Here is a 13,359-nt window from a genome sequence, read left to right on the forward strand (position 1 = left end):
TATTCCAACACTGAAATATTGTTTTTCCTTTCAGGAGTCTCTCAAATGATTATGACATTCTTGTGCATCACATTACACCAGGGAATACCATTATGTTGGTGAACAGAAGGCAACAGTCACATTCATTGCAAGATGCTGAGAATACTTAAATACTGACTGGAAAGAAAATATTTACCTTTCACATAAAGGTATTTGCTGACATTTAAATGGAAAGGTACTAAGACTTCTCAGAGGATAAAGACTTTTTCTGCACAAACTCTTCCAACATCTAAGCATTGCAATTAGTGATCTTTCAATTGGACTTTGTGGACATTAGAGGAGAAAAAAAAAAACACCAAAAAGCAAACAAACAAACAACAACAACAAAATGAAAAAAAATGCACAGAAAAGATACATCCCTTCCCCACCTTCCAAGTAGGACCCTGTGCAATACATATGTTTTTTAAAGAAAAGCAGAGAAGATGGACAGAGACACAAAAAACCTCAGACCAAATAAACAGACAACACAGAAGAAATCAACTCAGTAACATTTAGCACATATTTTTGTTTCTGAACAGTGCTAAGCAGACACCAGTGATGTCTTGCTTTGATATTCTACTACTTCAATTTTAGAGACAATCATCCTCTATTTAATTATTCCTACAGTTAGGAGCTGAAAACATATGAAACAAGCTGTAATTGTACCATGCAGTGTAAGCCACTGATTAGTTATAACCTTTCAAGTGTCAAGCAATTAAATATATGCATTTAAGCATTTATCTGTTAGAAGTTACTAAGAGGTACAACCTTTTCCATATCTTGACATATAGGATCTTAATTGGCATGACACCCCTTTAAGTTTCCTTTCTTTAAAATTTGTTTAATTCAGCAGCAGCATCTAAAGAGAGTCTTCGGTCATGTCAGATTTATTACAAAAAGCATATTTTTCTGCTTATAATTTACTAATGCACATGCTTTTCAGATAGCATGGAACAGATCAGTGCTTGATTCTCAGCAGGGACTTTCTCCCAGTCTACATTTTTAAAAATGTTCAGGCTCTTGAGCAAGCTCAGCACCTCGACACCAACCAGTCAGACCCAGCAAAGCTCCACAGCATGAAAATGAAGGCTCAGAATTCCCCAGCTGACATCACTGAGTAACACCTCAAGTCAGAGCCAGCAGCCCTCCATGGTCCTTGGCACACTAAAGGCTGTTCTTTTCATCCCCAGTCACTGTGCCCCCTCAGATTTTTCTGTATTTAGGCAGGAAAACAGCACCCGCCCCCCCAAGTAAAATTATAGCCCTTTGTTATTAAACATTTGAGACAGTTTGACAGAATCCCAGTTTCAAAGTGCTCATCACCACCAGTCTGAATAGTGTCAATGCTTCACCAAAGCCCTGTCATGCTCCCCCAAATTCTAGTCAATGTGGGACAAGGGTGCATAAAACAGGAGCAGAAGACAAGCTGGGAATCTAAGAGATAATTCCTCACCGTTGTGCCTGAATAACTTTTAAGACTGGAAGAAGGGTAAAAAAAAATCAGTTTAGGTGGCCCAATAGTGAAGGGGCAAAGAGCCAATATTTACTTTTTAAGACCACTTTTTAGAAACGGAAAGAAAGAGTACTGGGACACAAAAGCTAGCAATAACATGCACCTAATCACACCTATACATTCTACAGGTATCACTCCAGATGATATGCTTTTACTCATTTTTACCAGTACAGCTACTAGAAGGTTTCAGTTACGAACCATGGCCTCCCAGAGATTAAGTAGTGTCCATACATTCAAGTGGTAAACTGCTGTCTAGCTCACATAACATGTATTCAGACTTGGGTGTTCTGCATATAATTTCTTCATATGTTTACAACTATGCCAAGCACAGACCCTTTCCCAAGTCTAGCCCAGCTCTAGCTGACATACACAGATTCAAGCAGCACTCCCAAGAATTTCTCCCAGTTCATACTGGGTACTTTCTGCAGGCCAAGATACAATAGATAATATTTTTTTGTTTCTTCATTGCATTAATATGAAAATAATCACTTTTTAAGAATGCATGTTCCGTCATTACCTCCAAGTACTATGCTAGCAGTTTCTGAACAGCAAATACAGCCCCTATTGTTAACATTATCTGTTACCAAAACAACCCTATAATACAATATTTTCCATCCAGTTGATAATGTTTTTTTTTCCATTGACTCTGATCTAGCGGTTTGGAAAGGCTTGAGTGCCTGTCCAGCCCTTTAGAAGTCAGTCCAAACAAAAGCTATGTAAATATATCTATTGAAACTTCATACCTGTAGCTTATGTTCTTTCCAGCTCAGGACTTACCATTTCTTACTTCTTTTAAAACACCCAGGATCAGGTTGTAGCTTTTTCACTGCAATTCTGATCTTCCCCTCTCTTCTAGAAAGCTGCTAAGTTTGAACTTGTAAAAAGCAGGCATTCACAAAGGCTTTTTACCAGATTTTTCTATCATGTTTTCATCTGGAAATAATCTTTGAGAGAAACTGGATGCCTGCTTTAATTCCTACTGACCAGAAGATTTTACAGACTGACTAGTGGTTCAACGACTACCACAGTTGCATTTCTTGCTGTTGTTCAGAAATGGCTATTTTCCCTTTCTTCCTTCTCCAGAAACTCCTTCACCTCCCAGGGCACGTTAGAAACAGACAAGTGAAAAGGACCAGATGTTCAGCTGCCAAGCTCACCTTCTGCCTGGTTTAAGAAGTTTTATATAAGCACTTGAGTGCTCAATGATATACCGAGAGCATAGAGGTGACATAACTCATTCAAGCCCTCCAGAAAAAAGTTGCTTTGGAAATACAGGTAAGCACAAGCATTGGCAATCATCCAAATGCTCCTCCAGCCTCATCTGCTGTCTCATTCTTTGAAATACATATTCATTTCCCCAGAAAAGCAGTATTTAGATGGAGGAAACAAACCATTTGTCTTGAATACAAGACACCATAATATTTGCTTTAAGCTTCCCGTGGTGGAATTACGGCACAATAATGTACAATGCTTCAAGGAAGACACAGCAGGCTTTTCTGCAGAAATGTTTGGTTGAAATTAATAGTTCATTGAAAAGCACTTGGGATGGGAAAAGACATGCCAGAAAGCAAAGATGTAACAAAGCTAGCTTCACAAAATTTAAGGGTGTGGGGAAGGTGGGAGGCAGACAGAGGAGGAAGGGGAGCTAGCCAGAATAAAATTAATTACTGTTAAATGAATTGTCTTTTAGCTTACACAAAAAATTTTCCTCTATTTCCATTAAAGTGCTGAACCCATTGTAAATTAGCCATTAAACTAGACAAGAATATTTTGTAAACCATCTGTTTTCCTTCCTATATACATTACTGCCAGAGTTATCATGGTGGAGAAAAAAGCCCAACCAGCCAAACAAGAAAAGAAAAACAACAATAAGAAAGTTCATTGTATCCTTCTACAGGGAGACTATTTTAAGCATTTTTTTTTGTTTGATATTCTTGTGTAACTAAAAGGAAACCTTGGTCTAGCCATTCCCTATGGCCCTGGCAAACAGTCTGCATTGACAAATAAAAATGTCTACCTTGTGCTTCAATTGTTTTGATATACAAAGATATTTATATTGCAATGTGGACATTTCTGGCTGTGTGAACATTTCTTAGTAATCTTCCTTTATGTAAGCATTTACAGTGGAGTCACCTCTAGAGTTGCTAAGAAAAAGTATGACACTGAGCCTCAGTTTTATCAAAGTATTCCTAAAAGGGATCACCACCTGCAGGGAACTTATGATAAACAAAATGTCTTCAAAACCAGAAAGGTGACATTTTGAGTGCTGACGGACTCAAAGTAGATCATACCAGATGTAAACTTTTATATCCCAATTTCAGAACTAAATTATTGGTTGTTCTTTCCCCTCCAGAAGCACTGACAACTCAAACCCACACCCCTCCCCCAAAGTATTCCCCCCAACCTACTGCAGAAGATCCACATGCTTGTCACTGCCCATCTCCAGTGAAGAAATACCAGCTATTTACTCATCTGAATTATGAGAAAAATTGATTTTCAAAAATCAGCTGTACAAGAAGATTCTTTTGTGACCACCAGCACTTGAAAACAACATAAAGCACCTGAGATGCCCTTTGAGGAAAAGTAAAAGCCTTCTCTTATCATTTTCAGCTCACTTATCTAGAAATGGTCTGCCCATACCCCCACTAGCATCTGTGTTTAGTCAATGGATGCAGACAAGTTTGGCAGCTCTAGGTCACAGAAGATGATCCCACATGTTTTGTTAAATCAATCAGCTAAAGAGAAAGGGTGAAGTCAAAGTTCAACTACTTGGCAGTTCTTACCTAATAATTTGAGATGTCATCAGTTTCTGCAGCTGAACCTGGCAGCTACCATGTATTTGCCAACACAGTCTACTGTAGGAAATAGAGGTATAATACAGGAAACAATCTCAAAAATATCTTTGTGTAATTCAGTTAAGTAGCCAATGAGAAGACCTCATCCAGGCTCAATTAAATCTGCTAATCACAGTGATGGTCTTAACTCTCATTACTTGTGCCAGATGTTCTACAGTATTCACAATTACTAGAAATACATGTCCTATGACACGAACAAAGATTTTTTGCAACATGAAAACTGAGAAAACAGCATTTCAAAGTCCAAGTGACGGTGAAAGCAAGTCCTCAACTTCCATACACCCACCTTAAACAGAAGAACACAAGAGGAATTGTAATTGTCTTGATGTGACATTTCCAGGTCCTATTTTCTGTGTGAAGGGAAGACAGTCACCTTCATTTTCCATTTTGCACATCTAATAGCTGTGAGGCCAGTAACCTGAATTAAGGATACCACAGGGCCAGCCAGAGCCCAGCACAATTATCTTGCAGCCTATGCGGTGATATCTAAGTCTGCATAAGTTTGTAGACCACTAGCAGTCTACAGCAAAGAAATACTGCTTCTCAGCTACAACAGCAAGAGAAGGAACCTTTCTTTGCCTTCCTCTTTACTCCCTCTCCAAAAAGCGGGTAGTCTGTGTTGTACATATATTACTAGAGAAGTATGCAATCTTACAAATGTAATAAATCCCTTCTCTCCTGAATATGGACTCTGCTTTAGAAATTACAGTAAGTCCCTACCTAATTAATCCAGCAAACAAAGTGTATTCAGCAGAAGATGAGGTGTTGATAATATTCTCAATTTTCAGAGCATCAGTTGTACATGATATATATATATATACATACATATATATAGATGATTAGGAAAGCACAGCTTAAAGACTTCCACTGTCAATTCCTACAGCCAGTGCAGCTGTGGTTTATGATTTCTTGCCAGGGGCAGGACAGAAGACATAAAAGTCTTTTTTTTGGTCTAGAATCTCTGTACATGGCTGAAAGATTACTGAGCACTAAAAGGTATTAATTTTAAATAATAAATAAATATTTTTTTAAAAAAAAAAGAACAACCAAGCAAAATCTCACCTTATATATTGCTCAAAATACTTTGGTGAGTTCCATCAAAAGCTTATGGTAAGGCTATTATTTATTGCCTCTGCATTGTCCTCAGACAGATGCATTGAACTGGATTTGTTTCCAGCATTGCCAGCTTAAGTTTTATTCCTAATATACACTAATAAAAGAAAAATCTTTACAATACAAGGAAAAGCTTTACAAAAAGGCCAGTTCATCAGTATGTACCATCTCCCCCAGATTAGCCTTGATAGTAATAAATTCTCTACATTTTTGACTGTCTTGCCAACAGAGCTCAGACATTTTATTCTGTGTCACCATTTAAAACTTTCCAGATAACAACAGCTTCAGGAGGTCATGCTGACAGAGAATATGATTGAAGATCTCCAACTCCCCTACTTTCCCCTAAATTAAAGGTGAATGGGAAATTTTAACTCTGAGAAACCAGTTTCTGAAGGTCATTGATACTTCTTACTAGGTTCTCACTAAACAGTGATCCAACCCTTATCTGCCTCAGGACTGTATATAGCTACAGTAATGCCCTTTGACCAACACATACCACTCTTGATTTCTGCAACTACCAAGCAAGCTCTCTAGACCTACTTCACAACACAGTGTTCATGTATTTCAGGTATCAATCATGATTTTCTTTCCCTCATTAGTTTCAGCCTACTCCCCACTATCTCCATGGAATCCTGGGCCCCATTTCCACAGAAGAGCCCATACGTCTGACTTGAATGCCCATATTTTCAGCCTTATTGTTAACATGAACATAACTCCAGACAGAGGGGCAGCAGCAAACTCCAGATTGCCTGGATTTCCCCTGGCTCACACAAACAAAAAGCATTTGCACTCCCATCTACAGCCACTTTCTTCATGTGATGACCTCAGCACCTTGCTGGTAAACTTTCTCCCCACCTGGTGTTTCTTGGAACTTGGGACAAGGAAAAGGGAAAAAAAAAAAAAAAACCCAAACAAAAACCCAACAAGCCTGGAAACCATATAGGCATCAGGCTTTGATCCCTGGTACTGTTTCCAAATCACCTTCTATAATTTCCTGACCAGTCAAAGCTATCAGTGCCAACAGACACTACAACTAACCAGAAAGATCAGCAGCCTGAAGACACTGAAATCTGTCACACACACACACACACACACACACACACACACACACACAAAAAAAAAAACCCAAAAAACAAACCAGCAATTAACAACAAATGGAGATTAAAAAAAAAAAATCAAATAAAATAATTCTTACTGTTGTTTACCATAAGAAAGAAAAAGTCAGCAGTAACTGTCCATCTAGTAGCCCAGATTACCATAAGGTCTCTTAGGAGCAAAGAGAGAGAAAATCTACCAGACCTAACAGACACTCATCACTTCGAGTCTCTCCTTGAGATAACTCATCCCTCCTCTTCAAAAAAACGAGTTTCCATACACACAATTTTCTGTTAAGTGAGGAGAAGTCAAAGGTAAACTACAAAATGTACCCAGCATCAGCACTGCGGATGTCCCACATCTACAAAGGACTGAGAGCCCTTCCTGGGCTGGTCCCAGGTGGTCATTTCATTGCAAGACTGTGCTACATAGTTCTTTTCAAAACACAAGTTCCATGCACAGCCTTTTTCCCTAGGATACCAGCAAGACACATACAGGAAGCATACAATAGCACACTAGGATGCTATCTGGAAGAGACAGCCTTATCACACAGCTGGTACCATTTACACTATATACTGATTCACTGCTCCTTTGCAGGTATGTAGCCCCAGAAGCAGTTTGTTTGTTTCTTATTGCCATGTGCTTTCTGAGCAGGGCAGCTTTTGCAAACTTATTTTAACATTCCCCCCTTCCCATTTTGTTTTTAAGGAGTTAGACAATAGCACCATACAAATAACTGGAAACGTAAATCTGTCCTGGAGGGGCAGCATCCAGAGCTGACAACAGAAAACACACTCCCCTGACTTGCACATTCATCTTATAAGAGGACACCCAAAAAGCGAGCTACGCAGCCTGCATCCTAAAGTTCGCGTTACTGCAGAGAGCAACTGGCTTCCTCTGGAACAGGTTACATCTGTGCGAAAACAAGGGACACATGGAAATAATCAGCGCGCCTTCTCCCGGCTGCAGCGAGGGACTTCGCTATTATGTAGCTGTCGGAGACGCAACTTAAGCTCCTTTCGCTCTGGAGGCGAGAGAAGCCAAACAACCCCCCCCCGGCCGCCGAACCCCTCGTCGGGGCCCTGCCCAGAGGGAGCATCACCGGGCAGCACAGCGGCGGGCGCGGCAGAGCAGTGCCGGAGAAGGGGCCGGGCAAGCGGGTACCCCCGGGCCGAACCCCCCGCCCTCCTCAACACTCAGACAGACTTCGGGGGGACCGTCCCCCGTCCCCCGCGTCCGGGGCACGCAGGGCCGTAGCGGGGCAGGCAGCCCGGCGGCTCCCGAAGGGAGCGGTTCGCCACTACCCCCGCGCCTGCTCCGCGGGCAAGGAACGCGACCACTTACAGCTCAGGACGCCCAAGTAGCCGAGGAGCAGCAGGCGGAGGCTGGGGCTCGCCATCTTCCCGGCACCGGCCGCTCCTCACCGGCGGCAGTGGTTAATAACCACTGGGCCACGCCGGCGGCGGGGGCGTCAGGAGCGGCGGGGGGGGGGTGGCCCGGCCTCAGAGGGACGGGGCGGTGCCTGGCGGGCCGTGGGCTCTCGCAGAGGCCGACGCCGAGCAGGTGCGGCAGCACCCGCGTCGACGGAGCCGCCCCCCTGCCACCCCGAAACTTTTAACGTGTCGGAGGAGCAGCCACCCCGCCCCTGACCGGCTGAGAGCCCGGGCTGCGGCGGCTGCGTGCTGGGACTACTCTGGCAGCCGCCCGACCTGCCCTGGACCTGCCCTGGACCTGCCCTGGACCTGCCCTGGACCTGCCCTGGACCTGCCCTGGACCTGCCCTGGACCTGCCCTGGACCTGCCCTGGACCTGCCCTGGACCTGCCCTGGACCTGCCCTGGACCTGCCCTGGACCTGCCCTGGACCTGCCCTGGACCTGCCCTGGGGCCGCTGCGGACGGCAGCTCCGAGCCAGCTCCGGGGTCATCTTTATCCTTCTCCTTCTCCGGCTCGCCCTGGGTCCAGCTGTCCCCCTGCGCATCCCGGGTCTGCAAGTTGTCGTATTGCGTTCAGCGGTACTTCCCCCCGAAGTATTTATTTAATTTTAAACTGTGAGCTTTCAGAAGCTCAAGGACATTTGTTGCAATAGAATAAACTTTATTTACGAAGAGCTCGCACTTCTCAAAGAAGTCAGTAATCCCTGTTGGTAAATTTCCCGAAGTCAAACCCAGCAGGGGTGGAAGCAAGAATAACAGGGTGAGCCCACGAAACAAAAATTTCGATGTTCCGGATGAAAAGAGCAATGTGACGATGAGGCGCTGTTCTAAGTTGCAGACTTTAAACAAAGTCACAGTGACTCCTTGTGCCTGTACAGCTGGGCTGGAGAGAATTCCACCGACCAGCAGAAGATGAACTGCACGGTGACCTTCAAAGCGCTTTTTAATTCAAAGTTTATAGCAGTCTAGGAGATTGTTGATGAAATATACAGGAAGTGTAATGACTTCAAATCTATGAATCAAGAAAAATTACTCATTGTGACAGTTAATGGTGCATCTGAGTAGTTTCTAATGACGCCTTAAAATATATTACCCTTGCCTGATGTAATACTGTTCTATAACAAGAAAAGTATCACAAGCATTTCTTTGATACTCAGAACAGCAATGTTGGCTGTAGTTTGGTACACTGTAGCACAACAAGGAAAGAGTTATTTATAGTTGTTTTAAAATTTTTTTTTATATTTATAAATTTATTTATAAATTATAAAATTTGACATCTCTAGCAACTATTTTAATGGACACCCAAAACATATAGGATATAATCAAGCCCAAAGTCTCAATATGTTATTAGCTTATTTTTCCCATGCAAAAATGTATGTAGAATAGAAGCAATATTTCTGGAAAAAAAAAAAAAAAAAAAAGGTGAATATACATATCTTCAGTATATATAACCAATGTAACAGTGACATGCATTTAATAAAATCAAAAGTATTCCATAGACAACAGAAAAGATCTTTTTTTTTGTGTGGCCCAGGACATGGCATATGCTTAAAGTTATGAAGTTTTATTGATTTCAGTGGGCCTGCTTTACCGTTTAAAGCCACAGGGTGATAGAAACACTGTTGTTACAAAATGAAAATATGGGGAAGGAACCTGATTGGAAAGGTATAGAGGTACAGAGGTGGGGAACACTAAGGGATGGCAGTACAGAATTAAATTAAGGGATAACTCATAGGATGACTGAAAGGACATTGTAAAGAGGTAGTGAAAGAACAAGAAGGAATGGATTCAAGCTGCAACAGGGTAGGTTAAGAATGGATATTAGGAAAAAAATGTTCACGGAAGGAGTGGTCAGACACTGGAATAGGCTGCCCAGGGGAGTGATTGAGTCACCATTGCTGGATGTGTCTAAGGGTTGTTTAGATGTGGTGTTGGGGGATATGGTTTAGAAGAGAATTTTGTGGGATAATGGTTGAACTTGATGACCCCAAGGGTCTTTTCCAACATGAAGGATTCTATGACTGCTAAAGCTGATGTAATGACAATGTTGATGTGGGGAATGAAGAGATGAATTGTGAGAAAGTTCCTAGCTAAATGATGGGATAAATTTTAGATTACTACAGCAGTCTTTCTGCCATGGTAGACATTCCATTGTAATTACCCAAATACATAGGCTCACATATAGGGTTTTATTTAGGTTTTATTAACATGACTCTTACGCCACAGTAAATCCACTTAAATGCATTTGGTTTATCTAAGCATGAGGCCAAATTCCTTCCCTGCCCCTCCATGCTCACTGTTTTGTTTCTCTCACAAGTGAAGCAAATGCTCAGTGTAGATACAGGGTCATCCCCCCAGCATTTCTCTGACTTTTTCTAGCACAGTTTCACAGTTCCTTTAGGTTCTTCTATTTCATTTCAGCAACAACTAGATCATGGTCTCTCTGCTTTATTCTCTCTTGCTTTATACAATTGCAGGAAACACCAGCAACTAAATGAGACTGTTCTGAACAACTTTATAGAATTATGGTAAAACTGACTGCAATGCATTTAGTTCATTTAATGTATATACTTTTTTTCTTTTTTTGGTATGTACTTTGCTGAACAACAACATTCTTAAAAATACTGTAAGTACTTTGATGAAAGGGTAGAAGACTGCTATCCATATTTTCAGTCTTTTTGAGTTAAATGTAGTAAAAATATTTTCATTGAATGGGACATAGAGACCAACATGAAAGAATTTGTTTGAGATATGCAGCTTAACAGCTATTCTTGGAGAGCTTTCTACAGAGACTTCTTTTTAGAATAATAAAAATAGTCTATAATTGAAGTCTGCACACAGAATGCTGGTCAAGAGTGGTTATCTTATTTTGTAATAACTATTCTAGTCCTTTGTGTAGAAAAGCCTTTAAGAATCGTGAAGATGTACATGATTACAAGACTTGGCTTATAATCTACATTCTTACATTAAAGTGGAAACCTTTATTTAATGAAACTTTCTACTGCAAATGCAGTGCTGCTGGTACTAATCTGCTTTATCAATACAAGTTCACCTCTTTTATCCATCAGTCTGTTAAAGTGTTCTGTGCAAAAACAGTTTTGAAAAATAATTTCAAAAATTGTTAGGTGAAAAGTATAAGACAAAACTCTGTCTCTGACTTTAGGAACATCTTTTTTTCTTAACTTCGGATGATAAAAATAAATATAGAGGAATTAATCTATATTATGAAAATATTCCTTTTGGGGATGTCTCCACTCATGAGTTTTATTTTGCAAGGGGAATAAAACCAAATTACCCTATTTTTATTTTCCTGTGCTCTGCATGCTGATTTCTAGACTGACTTTGAGACAGAATAATAAACAATTAACACTTAGAAGAGTAAGATGTTAATCCCTATTTAATCACTCATCTGTCACAGCTTACACCTACCAAACTAGAAGGCTGTCATGGGAGAGCTGATGAATGCTCATATTTGCACCTTCATTAAAAAATAAAAAAGTTTAAAGAAAGCCAATGATTCCCTAGGATGTTACATTCAGGCACATAGGTGACAGCTCCTCAGGTTTACTTCTTGAATTTAAATTGTCTAGGGTGACCCTTGTTTCATGTAAGGAAATGCATATTTTTTATTGTGCTGATGAGCAGCTAATAAGAGTGTGTGATGATCTGTGAGTAGCTCATCTCTTGTTTGCTGAGTGAAAGAATCAATGATTACAGTTCTGCACCATTTCCTCCTTTTCTTCCTGTGCTTTCTTAAGTTCAGTGCTCTTTAAACCTTTTAATGTCTCTTAGCTGATCTGCAATAGCAGGTAGCCCAGCAAGGTTGCTGTTAGCTGTGCCTGGTTTTGATGAGAGGACTAAGGGGGGGAAGATTTAGGATCTGGAGCCACCAAGGGAGAAAGAAAAAGACAGGAAAAAAGTACTTCTGTGCATAACTATTCCTTTATCTTTATTTATATGCAGACTTGGAGGGCTCAGTGTTATTAAAATTTACATTGTTTAAGTTTTGATCAACAAGACATGCTTGATTTTTTTCCATATTTAAAGAATAAGAAACAGATTTTTTTCTATTATTTCTAAAAGAGGAATGTTGCATTTAAATTGGTCAGAGATGCCATTTGAGACTTGGTGTCATCACCTGTTGTAAAAGTCCACATTTTGAAGTCTTTTTTTTCCAAGCACATCAGGTTGCTTGTTCTAGTATGTGCTGAAGAACAGAGCACAAAGCTCTAGAGGACTGTTATGGTGTGATTCTGTGCACAGTGATGGGACAAGCTGATGGAAATCTATTTTGTAACACTGCTAAAAAAGATTCCATTTAATTAACTAGCTTGATTGCTAAAATATGTATTTCAAGCTCCATGTCACAAACATAATTTCTAAAACTAATTGACCAGTGCACTATGTAGTTTTTGTTGTGCCCAGACTACCAGTCAGCAGTACATTCAATCTACCAGCTTGAAAGCCTTGCTCTTCAGTGTGAAGAATTATCAGCAGCCATCTGTGAGTGTGTAGAGAGGTTGATACCTACAATTTCAGGGACATTTAAAAAATTTTTTTTCAATTTTAATTGTCAGCACACCTAGCTTTTTGTAATTTTCTGGGGTATTGCTTTAACATCTATTCACTCCCCTAGTTACAGTAGGCCTTGCCTCCTTTCTACTTTTCTGGCATCCTGTTACTTTGTTTTATTGCTTCATATTACTTGCTTTAATGCCTGCCTGGAAAAAAATATTCTGATTTAGCTAGCAGATAATCTGCTTGTTTTGTAGTTTGAAACTGAAAACTGTGAGCAAGTATAGTTTTGAAAAAAAGAAGCAAAAAAAAATCAAGATTTTCCTTTTTTTTTTTTTTTTTTTTTTGCCCCCCACAAAGATATTGTTGATGGCTATTTAAAGACAGTGTACCATAGCTGAGTTGTCTTGCTATAATGAAAAGGATGAGAGTGCTGTGAATGGTCACTGTATCTCTGTAAGACTGTTAAAATATTTCATATCTAATGTGTCAGCCAAACTTGAATCAAGAAAGCCAGAAAATGTGAGGACAGAGCAAGATAACAGTAACACAGATATATATGTTCTTGTAGCTTTTTCTCTGAATATCTCCCCTCCGTTTTCTGCAATGTCTTGTATAATTTTATCTTTGCCTTGTAAAACACAGTATTAATGCCATTTTGTTTTTCAATTGACTTTTCAAGAGTACTGTCATTAAGCAAAGAGATCAGTAGCAGTCAGAGGTACATTTCTAAAAAAGATCCACCAAATTGCATGGCATGGTAGGAGATTTCCTGACTCAACCTAAGCAACAGTGGGCAATGTATTAACTGCAATGC

At 40.3% G+C, this 13,359-nt stretch overlaps 1 protein-coding gene across 1 annotated transcript in view; it reads right to left on the reverse strand.

The window, feature by feature from the left end:
- Positions 1–8,543, reverse strand: part of JAM2 (junctional adhesion molecule 2) — a 36,770-nt gene extending 28,227 nt beyond the window's left edge. Inside the window, exons 1-2 of the mRNA XM_071755202.1 lie at positions 8,469–8,543; positions 7,939–8,303 (exon numbers count right to left, since the gene is read on the reverse strand). Coding sequence (XP_071611303.1) covers positions 7,939–7,993 — 55 coding nt within the window. The 5' untranslated portion in view covers positions 7,994–8,303; positions 8,469–8,543. The remainder of the gene's footprint in view (positions 1–7,938; positions 8,304–8,468) is intronic.
- Positions 8,544–13,359: the final 4,816 nt, after the last annotated feature.

The sequence above is a fragment of the Heliangelus exortis genome, chromosome 1, assembly GCF_036169615.1.
Source record: "Heliangelus exortis chromosome 1, bHelExo1.hap1, whole genome shotgun sequence".
Taxonomy (NCBI): domain Eukaryota; kingdom Metazoa; phylum Chordata; class Aves; order Apodiformes; family Trochilidae; genus Heliangelus; species Heliangelus exortis.